We start from the raw sequence: 17,727 nt of genomic DNA, 5'->3' as shown, positions 1-17,727 counted from the left end.
ATTTATTTCAAACAGTTTAATTTCAGACACGGATGCAAAAAATAAAATAAAAAAAATAATACAAGAAAATCAAAGTTAAATAATTATGAATGAAAAAATTACATATAGTGCCCCTGTTTAGTTCACTGATGATAACTAAAATTTACGTTTTGAATCCACCCATCAAATCAATACTTAGGGAAACAGGAAGTAAAACTGCAGCGCCAGCTGACGTGTACAAAGCATGAAACTCAAAGAAATGACAGACGCTCCAAAAAGTAAAAAACTAGTTTTAGTGATATTGTCTGTCGGTTTCATTATAAATGGGAGCTCATCATCAAAGATATCAGATTTACGTCTGTGTGGTGACAAGGAATGCAAGAGTAAGTCAGCTTTGATAACATGGCGGAATATGATCGAGGTTCAAGATATCCCGAATTTCCTCAGAAAGCCTACATGTACTTGCACTTTGCTTTTTAAAACTATTGTCCATGTTTTATCAATAAATTATATCAACATGAAATTATGAATTATATTAATCTGCAAACTGAGAATCACATTGAAATTCTTCATTTATTGAAAACTCAAATCATGAGAACATTGAAATTATAAACATTTACAAAATAACTGCAAAATAATGTAATATAATAATACATTGTGATTTTTTAAAAGCAACCTTATCATATGGACGTACCCTGGCTAAACACATGCAGAATGATCCAATCTTCCTAAACTTTGAGAGAAATGTGATGTTGGAAATTACAAGTAAATCCGCTGGAGATCGTCCTGATTTGTGGGGCGGGAGAGTGAGTATCAGTGTTTGTTTATAATCCAAATAAGTCAGAATGATCTGTCTTATTCTCAGGAAAAGCCATCACAATAGATTTAGTCCCATATAGGCTTAATTTAAATTTAAATGTAACAAAATGGAGCAAATCAGCCATAGCACTTACTCTTAGTCTAAGATACTGAGTTTTTATGAACATATTCTTTTGTAAACTTTCAGTTAGACGGGAAGACTGGCTATTTTCCAAGATCTTTTGTGAGGGAATACAAAGTTGAAAACCCATCTCCACAATTTATTGTGCCAACAGAGGTAATAACTAGCTTCTATATACATTGCAGTTTATTTTTTTTTAGATGATCCAGATATTGTCATACAAGTGTGTAGAAATGTATTTAAGAAATTTAAGCTTCTTACAAAGCTGAACCAGTAATATTAAGACCAAAAAGTCTTTGGGATTTGAGCATATAATTATGACCATAGTTTTCATGAGAAATAAAGGGGGTGTATTCAGTGGATCTAAATCTTGTTTTTAAGTTCTCGGAGGGAAAAGTTATTGAGCTTCAGGAAAAGCCTGCCATGCCCCCAAACAAAGGTGAAGATGACACAGAAGTTGAAGAGGAGGAAGATGATACAGAGGTGGAAGATGAGGAAGATGACCTGTGGTGGGAGGATGATAAAGGTCAGCTGTACCGAAGAAAATCTTAATCTGTACTAGATATGTAACAAAGGATAAATTTATACCAGATATGTAACAAAGGATAAATTTGTACCAGATATGTAACAAGGGAATGGTTCATATATTTTAAAATGTTCTTTTATACCATCATTAACCATCATGCATTTACAAGACCAAAACAGAGAACATTATGGTTTACAGTGTAATAATTGTGAAGTAATTTAAATGGTTTTAGATGATGATATTTTTTTTTTGCAGATAAAGAAAATGCAAAAAAAGATGAGCAGGTATATTTCATGCAAATAATCTCAATATTTTTATGCGTAGCTATAACCCCCTGTAAAGAAAGCTGGAGGGAGGGTATTGGAATCAGCTAGTCCATCTGTCTGTATAGGTTTAATTTTGTTTGAACGTGTTCTTGGAGGCTATTAGACTTAGTCATATTGGGTTCAAAAGATAAAAATTTGACTCCCATTTGCAATTGTGGTCCCACACTGACAATGACCCACTGAGAGTTGATATTACACCATATGAGGTAACAAATGTATTCTTTCTTTTAGAAATGGGCATTGACTTTATTTAAAGTTGCTAGCTTTTATTGTTCTTTCACCAAATATCTTCTGTGAGAAATTAAAATTGGTTCAATGATTTGGCAGAATATGAACAATGAACAAGAAAAGCTCACTTGAGCCTTGGTATGAGCCACAGGCCTTTGGATCGCTTAAAAAAAATTGTGTGTGTAAAAAAAAAATAAAGGTACTGAACTCTTACACTGGGTACCTAATTTCGCTAATAAAATATTTTTTATTCGAATGCTCTAAAATTCTACTTTCTATTTAAATCTATTCATAGATAAACATTCTTCAATTCTACCAAAGCTCATTCCGAAATTCCATATATTTCTTGAGATATTCTGAAATCAATTTCAAAAATGACCTACTTTCTTTTACTCGACATTAGCTTGGGCCCCTGGCCATTCACATGTAAACAGACGGTGTCTGAAGTGCGGCGAAGAGTTGCATAGTATTTGCAAAATCTTTCAACAATTTAAAGTTGATTCCTTACTCCAGATTGCAAAGTTAAGTCCGTAATAATATTCCTTTCGCGAAAAATTAATTTGAAAACGTCTACATCAACAACTACCGCCATGTTGATTATGAATGTAAATGAATCCATGGTAGAACGAATTTTTCCCGGAATGCATTATATACCTTTTGATTTTCAAAACAATTAGACCGCTAAAATGTTGTTTATGACTTAGTCACACCATATGTTCAAATTAAAGAAAAACCTTGAAAGCTTGAATGCAAATGAGCAAATATTCATTGAGTTTAGAATAAATTCCGGGGAAAATTTGTCCCGTCGTTCCCGCTTTACAATTAGTGAAGGCCCAAGCTGATGTCGAGTAAAAAAATTATTGTCAATTTGGGAATTGATTTCAGAATATCTCGAGAAGTATAAGGAATTACGGAATGAACTTTGGTAGTAATGAAGATTGTTTATTTTTGAATAGATATGGATAGAAAGTAAACTTGTAAAGCATTTGATTTAAAAGAATTTTATTGGCGAAAGTAGGTACCCCGTGAAAAGAGTTCCATACCTTTATTTTTTTTTCAACACCTCAATTTTTTTTCTAAGCGATCTAAAGGCCTGTGGTATGAGCTAAAGGGCCATCAGTGTTAAGTCATTCCAGACATGCATTCAAATATTTTTGCATTGACTTTGATAGTTAGTCAGGCAGTTGAATGTTTATTTACAAAATTTTCTTTATTATTCACTAAAATTTTGGTGAACTGAATCTTTTCATCTAAATGAACATTATGTCTTGATTTGAAGAAAGAACAAGAAAAACCTTCTCCTCCAAGTCCAGGGCCTTCAAAAGACGATAAACAAACAGAACAGAAAGACAGCATTAAAGGAGAGCAGACGGAGGAGAGCCAGGGTACAGCTAGCCAACAACCAGGGGGAGGGGAGGAGAGTCAGGGTACAGCTAGCCAACAACCAGGGGGAGGGGAGGAGAGTCAGGGTACAGCTAGCCAACAACCAGGGGGAGGGGAGGAGAGTCAGGGTACAGCTAGCCAACAACCAGGGGGAGGGGAGGAGAGTCAGGGTACAGCTAGCCAACAACCAGGGGTAGGGGAGGAGAGTCAGGGGACCCAAACAAAGGTAGAGGAAATTGTCCCCATACCCAGTGGTGAGAAAGACCCCACAGAGGCCAAGGAGACAAAAGAAGGACAAAACATCCCCCAAAATAAAGCCAATGAAGAAGAAGGTACATGTTAACAAATCTATTTAACCATGCTTCAAGTACAAGTGTATTAATGAACCCTTGGTACCTATTTAGATTTAATATTAATAATAATAATAATGATTGTTTTTTATATGGCGCTTTTCTAGCATAAATGCTACTCAAAGCGCTTTACAATACATACATTTATCCACATTGTCTAAATTTTTTTGAATATTCAAAGAATATTAGAATTTTGCTCATTGCTTTGATGGCTGGGATTTTGAATATCTTCAGATAAATGGATGATTTAGATCAAAGTTTCATATGTCCGTTTCAGGCAGTCAGCTTCATATTAAAAAAGAAAATAGGGTGAAGGAAAAGCTGGATGAATTAAGAGAGTCATTATTCTCTCTGCACAATAATGATGATGAAGACAAAGTTAAAATTGATGGTAAAAGGCTACTAACAATGATACTAATTCCCTTTCATATACAGTGTCACTAATAATTTGCTAATAAATGCTTTAGCCAAGTTTTCAAAAAGAGTGTATCTAAAGAAAATGTATTTTGAGCCATATATATAATAATGTTTTCTTGTCCTCTCCTGACCCAGGATAAAAAATTGGGTTGGCAGAATATGTAGAAAATTCTTTTTTTCTTAGATAATTCCAACATACACATTTACAGAATGAGAAAATTAAGGAGGGTGGGGGGGTATTGTTTCCATGAGGGTAAAAAGAAGTTTTAAGTTGGGCCATTTTTAGCTACACGTAAAAGGTCAGGAGAGGGCAAACAAACTTTTTTGTTTAGATGGCCTTGTTTCACTAATATGATTCTACTAAATGTAACTAGCAAATTGACTTACTAGCATTCTTACATATTGCCAAGAAACAAGTATTGAAAACCTCAAACAAGATTTTTGATTAGCAAGTTCATAGTATTTCTACAAATATTTAAATTTTTTTTTTTAATACATGTACCTTAGTTACCTTTGCCTCACTTGTAAACTTTTCAACACTTCTGACCTGTTTTCCAAAACTAAATATTGCAGCTATTGCCGAAAAGTTACATAACTGGCTTAACAAATTATTAATTTTTTCTGCAAATTGTTGATAAATGATGTAAAAGAAGAAGACAGATACATGTACATGTATGTTATCCCAATGCCACCATCAGAATCCACAAGTTTTCTATCCATTACACTACATTCAGCGACAATGAATGTCATATAACAAAAGTAAAACCCATGAGTTCCAGCAATGTCTTAAAGTAAAATTGAATTTAATTAACAGATTCAATGGGAAAAGATGCATATATTATGGACGTACTATGTTTATGATTTTTATTCTCAGTCCTTATTATTTTTTCTTTACTTTTTCATAGAATTAAACAAAATGTTGGAGGAAGGATCTAAAAAGAAAGAACCAGAGTCAACTACGGAATTACCCTCTACAGGTTCCAAAGAAAAATCAGACTCTACGACAGACTCAGACCAGGGACTGTCTCAAAAGGTAGAAGCTGAACAGGGACAGTCTCAGAAGATGGAAGCCAAACAGGGACAGTCTCAGAATGTAGAAGCTGAGGTACAAACAGATGATGAGGGACTGAAACTTCCCGGACTGTCAGATTTACTAAAAGAAGGAGTAGATGATACAAAAAAAGTGTCAGAGGATCCTAAACCCCCCGAGGAAGATGAGACAGAGATTGCCGATGAAACTGAGATAAGTAATGAGGAAAGCAGAACTGAGGCTAAACAGGAAGTGAAAGAAGATGTTGGGAAGGATGCTGACATTGTACTTCCTGATGGTTTACCTGTTGGTCCTCCTATGACTGACAAGGAAGGTCTTTCATCAGTACAGGGGAACACAGGGGCAGGGATCCAGCCATCTTCTGTAATACAGAATAAAAAGGAAGAAGAGACACTTCTTCAGAGTTCGTTTACTTCAGAAGAAAGTGCTGCCAAAACTGTGGAGCAGAGAGCAAGTAGTACAAGTACTCCAGGGCTGACAGAAACACATTCCTCAGTGACAGAGTCCTCCACTGTAAACGAGGCCCCACAGCAGACAGCTATGGAGGGTTACACCATCATTGATGGAACTCCATTCCCACTGGATATGTTTGAAGACCCCACTTCTACAGAAAATGTTGTAAAGCAGACAGAATCAGTAGTGTTGTCCTCCACACCTACTCAGCAGCACACTTCAACTGTGTCGGTGGATCATATCTTAACTTCATCCGAACAAGAGAAGGCAGAGCAAATCACTGCAGAGTCTAAGACAGCATCTGAATCTTTGGAACAAAGTTCTCAACCTCCTGTTGTGTCATCTCAAACAAAAACAATTGTAGAATCAGTCAGTCCTGATACTGCTTCCTCAGCAGATATTGTTCCAACAGTAACTGAAGGTGGTACTGAGGCTTCAAAAATGGATGTGGAATCCCAAAAAGTGGAGAAAATACCAATAGATTCTAAACATTCTGTTCCTGATACAAGCAAGGAGGTAGGAGAAATAAACACTGAACAACTTCAGAAGGAAGCAGTCAAGCCAGGAAACTTGACAGGTTTGCTAGAAAATGCAAATGATACATCATCTCAAGTAAAAAATGCTCAAGCTGAAGATACTGAAGAAAAGACTGCTGCAGATCTTAAACAGAATAATGAGGCAAACTTGCAAAAAATTGAAACAGAGGTTAAAGAAAGCTCAGAAAATGTCACAGATACCAATAGAAAAACAGAAGGTGAACAGAAAACAGCAGAAACTGAACAAGAGCAAAAACCATTGGAATCCAGTGAAGAACCAAACTTGTCAGTGCTGAAGTTTTTGGGTGAGGAAGATACCAGTCCTGATTCAGGTAGTGTTGATGAAAATGTGAGAGAAATGAGCATTCCTGATGATGGGGAAAAGACCAGAGAAGAAGGAAAACAGGAGCAGATAAAGAGAGAGATGACTGATAAACCCATCCAGGAGCAGACGACAGCTTCAGCTGTTCCCTCTACCTCCCCAGTAGAACAGCTTATGTCTTCCATGGAGAGTGATTACAGAATGGACAACAAAGAGATAATTGACAACACAAGAAATACAGCCATTGCTGGTGACCAACAGAATGCCTCTAAGACTGTTGTTGACACTGATCATTTAAAGATTGATCTTCCCACCACTGTGGATGCTTACTCTACTGCTGACTTCTTATCTAGGAAACCACTGTCACACGAGCCTCACAAACTCCCACACTCTGTCAAAGAAGAAAGCAAGCCAGATGTAATACCTAAAGATGGAGGTGATCAGAAAGAGGAAACAGTCACAGAGTCCCCTCTTCTGTCAACAACTCAATCAGAGTCAAAAACCTCTGCAGACAAAGGAAATATGGAAGAGAATAAACAGGAAACAGTAACTGAAAGTCCAGTAGTATCAACAACAGTGTCAGGTAGTGATGAAGGAGAAATTCCCCCACCACCTACAGAATCTACTACACCATCTAGTTTTGGTCAGTCTGCCAGGGAACCGGCACCAAAAGCTGAGGAGGTCTTTATTCCTGGAGAAGGTGGTCAAGGTTCTACCACATCCAAGGAAGACATTCAGTCATCTTCAACAGAGACAGTGTCCACAACAGAGACAGTTCCTAAAGACTCAGAGTCAGCACCACAAGGAGAGCAGGACTCTACAACAGAGGCAGTTAAAGACTCAGGGTTAAATGAGCAGGAGGAGTTTATGTCTCGGAAGATCAATGATGCAGGTTTGGAGGAGCAGGAAGATATGGCCTACAAAGCTGAGATGAAGGGAGACCGATTCCTAAAGAGCTTAATCACAAAGGTAGGTTCAATCACTATTGTCATCAAAATTTACTGATTTTATGAAGATATCCCAGAACTATGTTAATTTTAATTTACATGTGGTAATACATTGTAATAAAAAATCCCTTTGTCTTATATACATTTATAATCCGAGTTGTTATGAAATCCGTAGATTCCAAAATTGAGAATGTAAAAACCTGTAGCTTAAAAACTTTCAATATCATAATACATGTAGTAATGAATGTGATGTACCTGGTATGTTGAGAGTAATTGTTGTTATGTTTGACAGCTTCCCCCCTCAGTGCAGGCCCTGCTAGAACAGGAACCATTAGGACTGTCTCCACAGATGACCATTCTTGTCACCATAGTTACCATAGCATCCCTGGTGATTGTCACATGCTGCAGTGTCATTTTAGGGGTAGGTACCCAACCTTGTTTTGTTTTAGTCATCAAGATAAAGAGCAATTTTTTGAATGAAAAGGTCAGGTTTTATAGCTAGAAATTTTTTTTTTTGGTTTACTAACATTTGATACTATATTTTATTTACAACATTAATGTATTTTGATGCATTTTTAAGGGAGGCAGGAAAACTAAGAAACAAGACCCTGTTGGTAAGATCACTTAGGTACTCTGAATTTGAAAAAGGAATATTAGTATAGGTGTAATTATGTGATAGGATTGTTTTGTACATGTATTTGTTTGTAGTTGTGGTTAGAGGCCTGGAAGAGAAGTTGTTCATACTTACCAAAGAGAAGGAGAATTTGGAGGATGAACTCAGTGCCCTTCGGGAGAAGGTAAGATGGAATTAGGGAATATATAACACATTTTATTTGCAGAACCTTGAAAAAAATAAAGTGATATACAAGTACAATTACCGATAATTAATTCACAAATGATTCGTAGTTTAGCCATGATCTTGGAAATATCTGAATTTAACCTCGGTTGGTATTACTTTTACAGATGGATGGTATTGAGGAGGATAAGAAGTCCACACAGTCATCTGTCGGGGACATTCAGAAAGACTTACAAACACTGCAGGTACTTCTTTCTACATCATTAAACTGGGAAAATTAGAAAAGTGTAAAAAAAAACTGGTATATCATATTATATGATTGTTTGTACATGTTGTTATCTTCCATCACTTGAGATTACTTGATCTTTTCTTTACCAGCTCCACAACACTGCCCTGAAGGAACAGGTAGAAACCATGTCTGAGGAAAACACAGAGGTAAAACAGGAACTATCTCAGAAGACAAAGGAACTCCGATCTAAAGACAACCAGGTAAACTCACTCTGACAATGGTACTAACACATTTACAAGGAACACATTAAAAATGGGAGATAAAGTATATATTCAAACAGTGAGTCATATTCAATAAAACAAATTTAAAAAAATCAGTTGAAGTTTGCTCCTTCTTCATTGAAAGATGGAGATAAAATGGTATTACATATGATCGAATATATTTAAAACTGTCAGCAATACAGTCAGTTACTACACATGGATCTGTGTTTACTTGGTTATACATAAAGGGAATGTTATTTGTATAAGAAAGCAACAGCAATCTTTTGTTAAAATGCTCACTGGAAAATGAACTTGGTTGGTCACATAATCAAATCCTGTTAAGCCCAAAGGTTTATCAGTAGATTACCAGTTTCCTCATTATATGATATCCAAAACTATGTTCATCGAAGTTGTTTCATAATAATTCCTATAATGCCTTATTCACATTCTTCCTTGTTTCCTTTGTTTTAGTTGAAAGACTTGGAGAAACAGATAAAACAGAAAGATGAGAAGTACAACAAAACAAATGAGAAACTGAAAGAAGTAAGCACATTTATAAGGCATTAATCAGTCTATAAAAAACTACAATTGACATTGACATTATTACATGTAGAAAAATGTTGAATTTTTAAATACAGGCTAACAAAGAGGTACAGGAGAAATCAGGGGAAATAAAAACGATGAAATCTCAGGTGCAGAGTCTGACAGACCAGGTGTCTCACCTAGAGGCCAATAAATCACAGGTAAGAACATCTGATATCACAATAAATCACAGGTAAGAAACCAGATACATGTATCACAATAAATCACAGGTAAGAACACCTGATATCACAATCCAACAAAATCACAGGTTTTAAGAAACCACTATATGCCTTTCATTTGTATCACAATAAATCACAGGTAAGAACACCTGATATCACAATAAATCACAGGTAAGAACACCTGATATCACAATAACTCACAGGTAAGAAACCAGATATCACAATAAATCACAGGTAAGAACGCCTGATATCACAATAAATCACAGGTAAGAAACCAGATATCACAATAAATCACAGGTAAGAACACCTGATATCACAATAAATCACAGGCAAGAACACTAATATCACACTAAGCCACTGATAAGAACACCTGATATCACAGGTAAGAACATCTGATATCACAATAAATCACATGTAAGAGCACTTAATATCACAGTAAACCACTGGTAAGAACACCTGATATCACAGGTAAGAACATCTGATATCACATAAATCACAGGTAAGAACACCTGATATCACAATAAATTACATGTAAGAACACAGGATATCTCAATAAATCACAGGTAAGAACACCTGATATCACAGTAAATCACAGGTAAGAACATCTGATATCACAGTAAATCACAGGTAAGAACACCCGATATCACAGTAAATCACAGGTAAGAACATCTGATATCACAATCAGTCACAGCAGGTTAGAACATCTGATATCATAATAAATCACAGGTAAGAGCAAATATAGCCAGCACAGCACAGGTAAAAGAAATGTTTACCTCATTACAGGACAATTTGTAGATGTATATTGTTATGAAATGCTTAATCATTTTTTCATCTGATTTTTCAGTTAACTGAAGAAGCTCATGTTTGGAGTGAGAAGTAAGTAAGACATCATTAAAAACAAATATTTATTCAGATTCACAGTGTTTGGTATTTTAAACAGAAGCAATTCATCAAGCACTTCTGTTTTTTGTGATTCACAGAGTGAAGGAGCTGACAGAGCAGCTAGACTATGTGAAGGGAGAACAGAAACAGATGGCTGAGGACTTAGCCTACAAAGAAAATGAAATAGAGGTAAGGTCAGCTACCCTACACCTCCAAAACTTAACTGTTATGAATTTGAATTGTTTTCTGTAATTAAGAATTCCATGACATGGTTTTGTGTTGGATTTCAGGTTCTGAGGGACTGTTTCCTCCAACTGAAGGCGTTTCAGAGCCAGGCAGGGGAGGAGGGGGAAGAAGGGGAGGAAAACAGAGATGAGACAGGTAATCCTGCAGGACAGTAAAAGTCATCTAAAATAATTTAATATAAACTTCAGGACACACACTTCACTTAAAGTTAAGCATTTGATTACTTTCAAGATGAGGATAATTAAATATTTAATAATGTCACTTTATAGATATTCACACACATTTCTGGTGATAGAGATTTTGTTATTAACTTAAATTTTAGTATGTTTTTAACACACATAATTATAATTAAACTTATATGTTAAAAAGAATTTGAATGTATAATTATTTCTATTTAATTATTGATCAGTACATAAAATAATTAAAAGGTGAAAATATTGTTACATTATTTAATTTTACCAAAGTTTATCCTTGATTTAATCAAAAAATAAAAATTACTTGAAACAACCAATGAATAAAAACTCAGCATGCTACCTTGGGTGAAAGTTTGATGTTTTTCCATGAACATTATACAAAGATTCTTTAATTTATCATTAATTGTGAATGTGTTTGATATCTGTCTGATCCTGTAAGTTTAAAAAAATGCTCAATATACCATGAAGGATGTTTCATGGGTGAAAACACAGATTAAAAGACGATTGTTGTTTTCTACATATCTTTACAGATATATTGATTAGTTTTATTTATTTTTTGTTGTCTGGGGGAATTATGGCTTGTATTAACGCTGAAATATTTGGTCTTTACCTTCCCAAAACATTAATCTGCAATAAAAAACATGGAGGGAATAGGGTAAAATTAGTGCGCCCGAGCGGGCTGATGCGGAGTTTTCGTACACTGTTAAATACCTTATTTAGGATTTCACTTTAAGTTCAGCATTCAAGATGAGATTTTTATTTTGTTGAGATATTGGTATACGTCCACTCAAGTTTTTATATAGTAGCCTTATTTTACATTCTGAGAGCAAATAAAATTATGTTTAAAGTCTGACAATATCAAGGTTTAATGAATTCCGAAAATTTATGTTTTTCTTCATAGATTCTGGAAATATTGAATCCAAATTGAAGTCCATGATGGATGTGTCACAGGTACATTTGTTTTTACAGAAATTGATTCATAGAGACTGTAGACACTTTCATGCATCTCATACCACTTCCCATGGAATTCAGTTCTTACATGAAAATTAAATTGGACTTTGCTTTGTTTTCAAAGGTTTCAGCAAAATTGAAAGCCTCAGAGGAGGAGAAGAGATCACTAGAGAACAGACTAGACATAGAAATGCAGAGTAGGAGAGACATGGAAGGTCTGTTTACTGTAATGTAATAATGTAATACTATAATGTGATACTGTAATGTATGAACAGATTATGTATAGAGATGCAGAATAGAAGAGACATGGAAGGTCTGTTTACACTTATGTAACAATGTAATAGCATAATGTAAACTATAAAGTAAAATGATATTATTATATGTGTGTACTATCTATGAACTAGCAATTTTTCAATGTTTCATATTATTATTTTCATGATATTGGTTATTAATTCCCTGTTGCTTTTGCAGCATTTGATGTAAAATAAAAAGTAACATATAGTTTATTTTGTTATGTTTTGATTGTAGAGAGGATCTTGGACTTAGAAAGGAAGGCAGAAAATCTTCAGTCAGACAAGATGAAGGCTGAGCGACAAAACAGTGAAGCTCAGACAAAGTTAGAGGTCTTATCCAGCTACTTCAAACAGAAAGAGCTAGAACTACAAAGGTAAGAGGCACCATGATAGCCTTCAGAAGTAGGGGGGATAACCAAACAGCTATTCACAGAAAGGTATAGTGTCAATATACAACATAAAGTCAATTGTACAAGGCATTATACACATGTATCATTTACGTTGTATAAACTCTGCCAAGTTGAACTTTTTCGAGGCTGCATGTATTCAGCTAATTCTATTTTGTAGGTTGTGTTCATTTTCTATGAATTTATCTGAACTATTTTGTAATCAACTGTCAAGTTAAATAAGCCATAAGTACATTGTATATTAAAGTTTTATATACTTGTGCATGTACTTTATTACCTATGGGAATTAGAATGTCAGAAATACCTTGTTATCTTAGAGAGTCAGAATGACTTTATTATTTCAGGGAGTTGGGTGAACAGGAGGCTCTAAAGAAGATGAACATTAACAAGCTGGAGAACTCTGACACCAGAACAAAGATGATGCAGGAGGAACTCGATGGATCAAAGTAAACAAATTTCTTTTACTGAAATAAATTTCTTTAAAATTTGGCATGGTTGCTAAAATCAGATATAATTTCAGGGCTCAAGTAGAAGATCTTAAAAGGGAAATTTTATCAGCTGAGAGAGACTTCCGATCTCAGGTATCGTATGTCTGATATTTTCAAAAAAATATGAACAAAGTAAAATGCAAGTATGTAGTACTTGAATCTATTGTATGGTTTCATCTTCTTTAAATTTATTTTTTTGTTACTCAATTTTTGTCGTTTTCATGCGTGAGCCAGACCATGATCAATGAACTATAAATTTTCTAATGAAGAAGTGAAATAACTGACAGCAGTGCATAAATTTACATTTCAATGATGTATATGTTTCCTGAATCACAAAGTTTGATCTTGAAATATTTGAAATCACAACATTTGAACAATCTCCATCTGAGGTCAAAAGTCACTTTACAACTGCACAAAAAAATTATATTACAATATCCTTCTATCCAATTTATGATATCTTTCAGATTGCAGCTAATGAAAAAAAAGCTCATGAAAACTGGGTAAGTTTCAAAATCAAAACAAGTTTTCCTCTGTATACTAAATCTTTTATAAATGTTGAATATTTTTTTAATACAATTTTGAGTAAGAGTCACTTATTGCTATTGTACTGCCATTGTTATGACCTCAAAATGCCTTTGCTTTAACTGAACTATATTTTTTTTTAATAAAATTCACGTAATGTATATATGTTTAGTATTATTATGCTGTTCTAGATGACTTGCTATGGCTAGGCCTGTTACATGTATTAGTAATCTAGGCCTCTTTTTTTCACAGCTTGCAGCCCGGGCGGCTGAGAGAGAACTGAAGGAGACGAGACATGAAGCATCAGTATTACGACAAAAGTTAGTGCTGGTTTAGTCCTACTGATCGCAAGAATTCAAAAATTACACTTTAAACTTTTCTAAGAGTAGAGTATAATATGTCCTTTAAACTTGAATTTGCTATTTAAACTTGAATTTGCTATAAACTTTGTTTTACTTAATCATCAGAGATTAACTTGGTCATATATATAGGTTAATAACACTTGCTTAATTTTGTTGAATTAGGTTGACAGATTTAGAGCGGCGCCTGATGCAGGGACCCCCAGGTGGGCTGATCAGGCCTGTCCCCTCACGAGGAATGCCTCCACCAGGTGGTGCTACTTCTCATAACTATTGAACCAGTTTTATTTATGCAATACATTGAACAACACTAATATCAATCATGCAATATGCTATTTTAAAAAAAGATAGTAGTCAGTAAATAAATTAACATAAATATCAGTAAGTACCCATATAAAGCCTTGTTCACAAAAATGCAGTTTAATTAGAATAAAAGAAGCTTTGTAAAATGTTAGATATTGCTAATTTTTAAGTTTTCTGTTTTTAGGCATGATAAATGGCCCTCCCGTACCTGGAATGGAGAGGCCAGGATCAAGAGGTCGATTACCTCCAAGTGGTCCAAGGCAAGTCAATTTTTGAGTTACGGTAATCTTCATTGGAGTGTATAACATTTGGCGGAGTAGATCTTATATCATTGAAGTATTTTACTGTTGTAGAGATGAGGATTTCCCTGGATCTCCAGGTCCAGATTCAGAGAGGAGACCACCCCCTCCCATAGGTCCTGACGACAGGAGAATTCCACCCTTCCATCCAGAGGACAGAAGAATGCCCTTCCCAGATGACAGAAGAGTTCCACCTATGGAGGGCCCCGATCGACGACAAACACCCATGGGTTCCCGTGTGCCCCCTCCACATCCCATGGACATTCGATCCCCACCCCCATTTGACAGGCGGCCTCCTCCCCCAGTGGATAGAAGGTCACCACCTCCTTATGAACGAGGGTTAAGGCTTCCTCCCCCTCCTTTAGATTCAAGGTCACCAGGACATAGAATGCCATTTCCTCCTGATATGCCTCCTCATCTTCGAGGCCCCCCAAGGGGGCCCCTTTCTCCTCCTCTCCGGAATGAGGGTCAGGGTAAATGCATGATATTGGCTTGGGACTCTTTTTCTGTTTCATTTAAATTGCAAAAACTTCTTCTCTAAAATTTTCTGCATTATATACTGTTATGGCTAATTACTCAACAAATTTTATGCTGGGGTATTAGATATTTGGTTCTGGTGAAGGTTCACATTATATTAACATATCTCCATAAACTTTACTTCAGCACAAAACTTGCAAAGCTATAATTTAAGGATTTACCATAAAAAGATAATATTAAAAGTTAAGTATTTGTTTCTGTTGACAGGAATAGACGGACCCCCTTATCGACCCCCACACGACCCAGATAGAGAACCAAGGCAACAGAGCCAGGTTTGAGAAATTAGAGCAAAGGATCACCAAAAGAGGACACAAGAACAATAAACAAGGTCCCAAGATGTCTCAAGAGATTCAAAAAACAGACTTTGTGTTCAATTAGCATATTTTAAATTAGTAAATATAGACTAGCTTTTAATGTGTGAAAAGGGTGTGAAAAATTGGTACTAGTACATGTACCTAATGTTTAGAAACTGTGATAATAAACGGTTATAAACCAGGTATGTAATAATTGTATGTTAAGGTGATGTTTGTATGTGATTGTAACTTGTTTCTAAGAAAACAATAGTAAGTGTTTTCTTGATAAAGTATTGAGAATTTTCAGAATGATTTTTTTTTATGTAATTGACTATGTTACTATTATGTGTATTTCGATGAAAGAAGTTTTGTATAATTGTACTTGAAGACCCATTGTTTTATCTTTAACATTGGATATGAGCTCTTATCTGGCCAATACATTCATCTTCAAATTCTACTTGTAGCAGCAAGTAAAAGTGTTTTCCTAGTTCTAAAGGAAAATCGTATTTTCATTATTGATGTGGTAGTTACAACTAGTTATTTACTATTCTGTTGCCATGCTGAACTAGTCACATTCTTAGACATTATAAGTTCTAGGGTATTTGATCTCTTTCCAGAATTATCCCCCATCTATGTTATCATTCATTATGGAAACATGAGGGCTGTTTTTGTCATTTTTTCCTGTTGTTGGTACATGTATATTTTCTGCATCTTATGTTGATTAATGTAGGTTATTTAAACTCTGTTAAATTTTAAAATAGATAAAGTTATGATTTGTGAAATGTTTTACAGAAGTGTACATCAAATTAATCAAGTTTTATTGAAGAAAGTTGAGGGTTATTTGCTAAACCAGCAGATTAATTTACCATGCTTGCTAAATATATCCCACAGTCCTCACTATTTCTAACAAATCTGGACATTTTGGCACCCAGTGTAAACACTTATTATGTTAAATGTGCCACTGAGTGCTTGTGATTTCTTTGTGGATGAAATGAAGGAGACAAATGATTCTAGTGGTTCATAATTCAAGTAACTAAAAGAAGGTATTGAGATTAAAAAAAGAAATATAGGATTAATGAAATTATTTATTCCACTTTATTTTAATTCCATTTTAAAGATAAAATATATCTATATACATAGAAATATTTCTTTTCCCAAATGAATTAAAAATATTTTGTCTGACCAAGCTGATTTAAGGAATTTTATTACTCTGTTTATCTTGCATTTAAAGTGTCCATTTTACATCATATTACATTTTACATCATCAGCAGTTATAATAATTATGATTTTCCCAGGCTTATCCAGCTTAGCAATTAATATCAAGTTTATCTGTTGTTATCTCTGTTTAAGGTGCCCTTTTTCTTTTTGTGTGAGACATGAAGATTTATTTGACCTAAGTAGTGTCCCTTCAATGATTGTTTTGTCGAAGTACCTCTATTTCCAATCTTGAATTTCTTTACTCATTTTGTGGGTTGTGTTTTGTATAGAACTATTTTTACTAATTACTTGATATATTGTTGATAATAAAAAAAATCATGGTAGCTAAATGGCTTATGTTAGCTAATATTGTATACTAGCTAGTTTTAAATTATTCTCTGTGAATCTGCATGAACATCTCTGAATGTTTTAAGGACATTGGTTTCTGAATTTTCCCAAATAATTTTTGTAGAGGGGGAATGTTTCCCAGTGATAAATTATTGTTAAATAACTTTTCTCATGATAAATTACACATGCTTTGATGAAAAGAAAGAGGAACCAAAATTAAATAAGAAAGAAACAACCAACATTTGAGATGGAGCTTTTGAAGCTTGCTGAAAGAAATGTATGTGTGATTTAGATGTAATTTAATTGATGAGAAAATATGTTCATGTATTCCTATTAAGGAAGCAAATAAAATGTTTAAAATTATTGTATATGTAGTTTGTTCACCATTACACAAAGTATTTTCACAAAGCCTTGGGATCATCAAACACTAGATTCCAGACATTAGACCTATAGGTTCTAAAACTCTAAAGGACACTTTAAAAAATAAAAGTTGATGGGGTTTTTGCAGCCTTGACCAGAGAACCATAAATCGGACCAATTTACTTGAAGGATCTCTGCCTCAGCCAGGAACAATAATTGTTGAAATTCTCATTTATTTGATCAAATCTTAAAATGATGCTTGAAAATGAAAAGAATGTAATGCAACTATTTCAATCAAGCCTTTCGTGTACCAAGGTATAGGTTAAGTCATGATGTAGGTAATATGTGCTCATTATATTTGAAAACGAGGCCCATAGGCCATATTGCTCACCTGAGTAAGTTTGTTGATGCCGTTTTTTGACAGATTTCCTCCCTTGTAATACCTATTGTGGCCTCGCTGTACCCCCAACCCCACCCCCACCCCCGATGTGACAATCAAGAATCTACACTACCCCATGAGGCTTCTACATAAATTTCAGCTTTT

At 34.8% G+C, this 17,727-nt stretch overlaps 1 protein-coding gene across 1 annotated transcript; it reads left to right on the top strand.

The window, feature by feature from the left end:
- The first annotated feature begins 172 nt into the window (after nt 1-172).
- Nucleotides 173-17,187, top strand: LOC134266063 (transport and Golgi organization protein 1 homolog). Its single transcript, XM_062748295.1, has 29 exons — nt 173-362; nt 652-785; nt 986-1,075; nt 1,301-1,445; nt 1,701-1,729; nt 3,279-3,714; nt 4,010-4,123; nt 5,055-7,480; nt 7,751-7,879; nt 8,039-8,072; nt 8,167-8,255; nt 8,422-8,499; nt 8,633-8,743; nt 9,215-9,286; nt 9,382-9,486; nt 10,349-10,380; nt 10,485-10,575; nt 10,677-10,767; nt 11,728-11,777; nt 11,902-11,992; nt 12,306-12,444; nt 12,822-12,923; nt 12,998-13,058; nt 13,430-13,465; nt 13,740-13,807; nt 14,012-14,097; nt 14,334-14,409; nt 14,503-14,921; nt 15,193-17,187. Exons 1-29 carry the CDS (start codon nt 224-226, stop codon nt 15,261-15,263), a joined length of 5,544 nt encoding a protein of 1,847 aa, XP_062604279.1. The 5' UTR covers nt 173-223; the 3' UTR covers nt 15,264-17,187.
- The last annotated feature ends 540 nt before the right edge of the window (nt 17,188-17,727 follow it).

The sequence above is a fragment of the Saccostrea cucullata genome, unplaced genomic scaffold, assembly GCF_032062105.1.
Source record: "Saccostrea cucullata isolate Sc308-1 unplaced genomic scaffold, CSIRO_AGI_Scuc_v1 ctg256, whole genome shotgun sequence".
Lineage (NCBI taxonomy): Eukaryota > Metazoa > Mollusca > Bivalvia > Ostreida > Ostreidae > Saccostrea > Saccostrea cuccullata.
Note: the sequence above shows the minus strand (reverse complement) of the source record. Positions and strands in the feature narration are given on the sequence as shown.

Excerpts from the sequence above, each read along its gene's own strand:
- LOC134266063 (XM_062748295.1), top strand. The coding sequence starts at position 224 with ATGAAACTCAAAGAAATGACAGACGCTCCAAAAAGTAAAAAACTAGTT. Across the intron at positions 1,076-1,300 it reads AATTTATTGTGCCAACAGAG|TTCTCGGAGGGAAAAGTTAT; the intron begins GTAATAACTAGC and ends CTTGTTTTTAAG. Across the intron at positions 7,481-7,750 it reads TAAAGAGCTTAATCACAAAG|CTTCCCCCCTCAGTGCAGGC; the intron begins GTAGGTTCAATC and ends TATGTTTGACAG.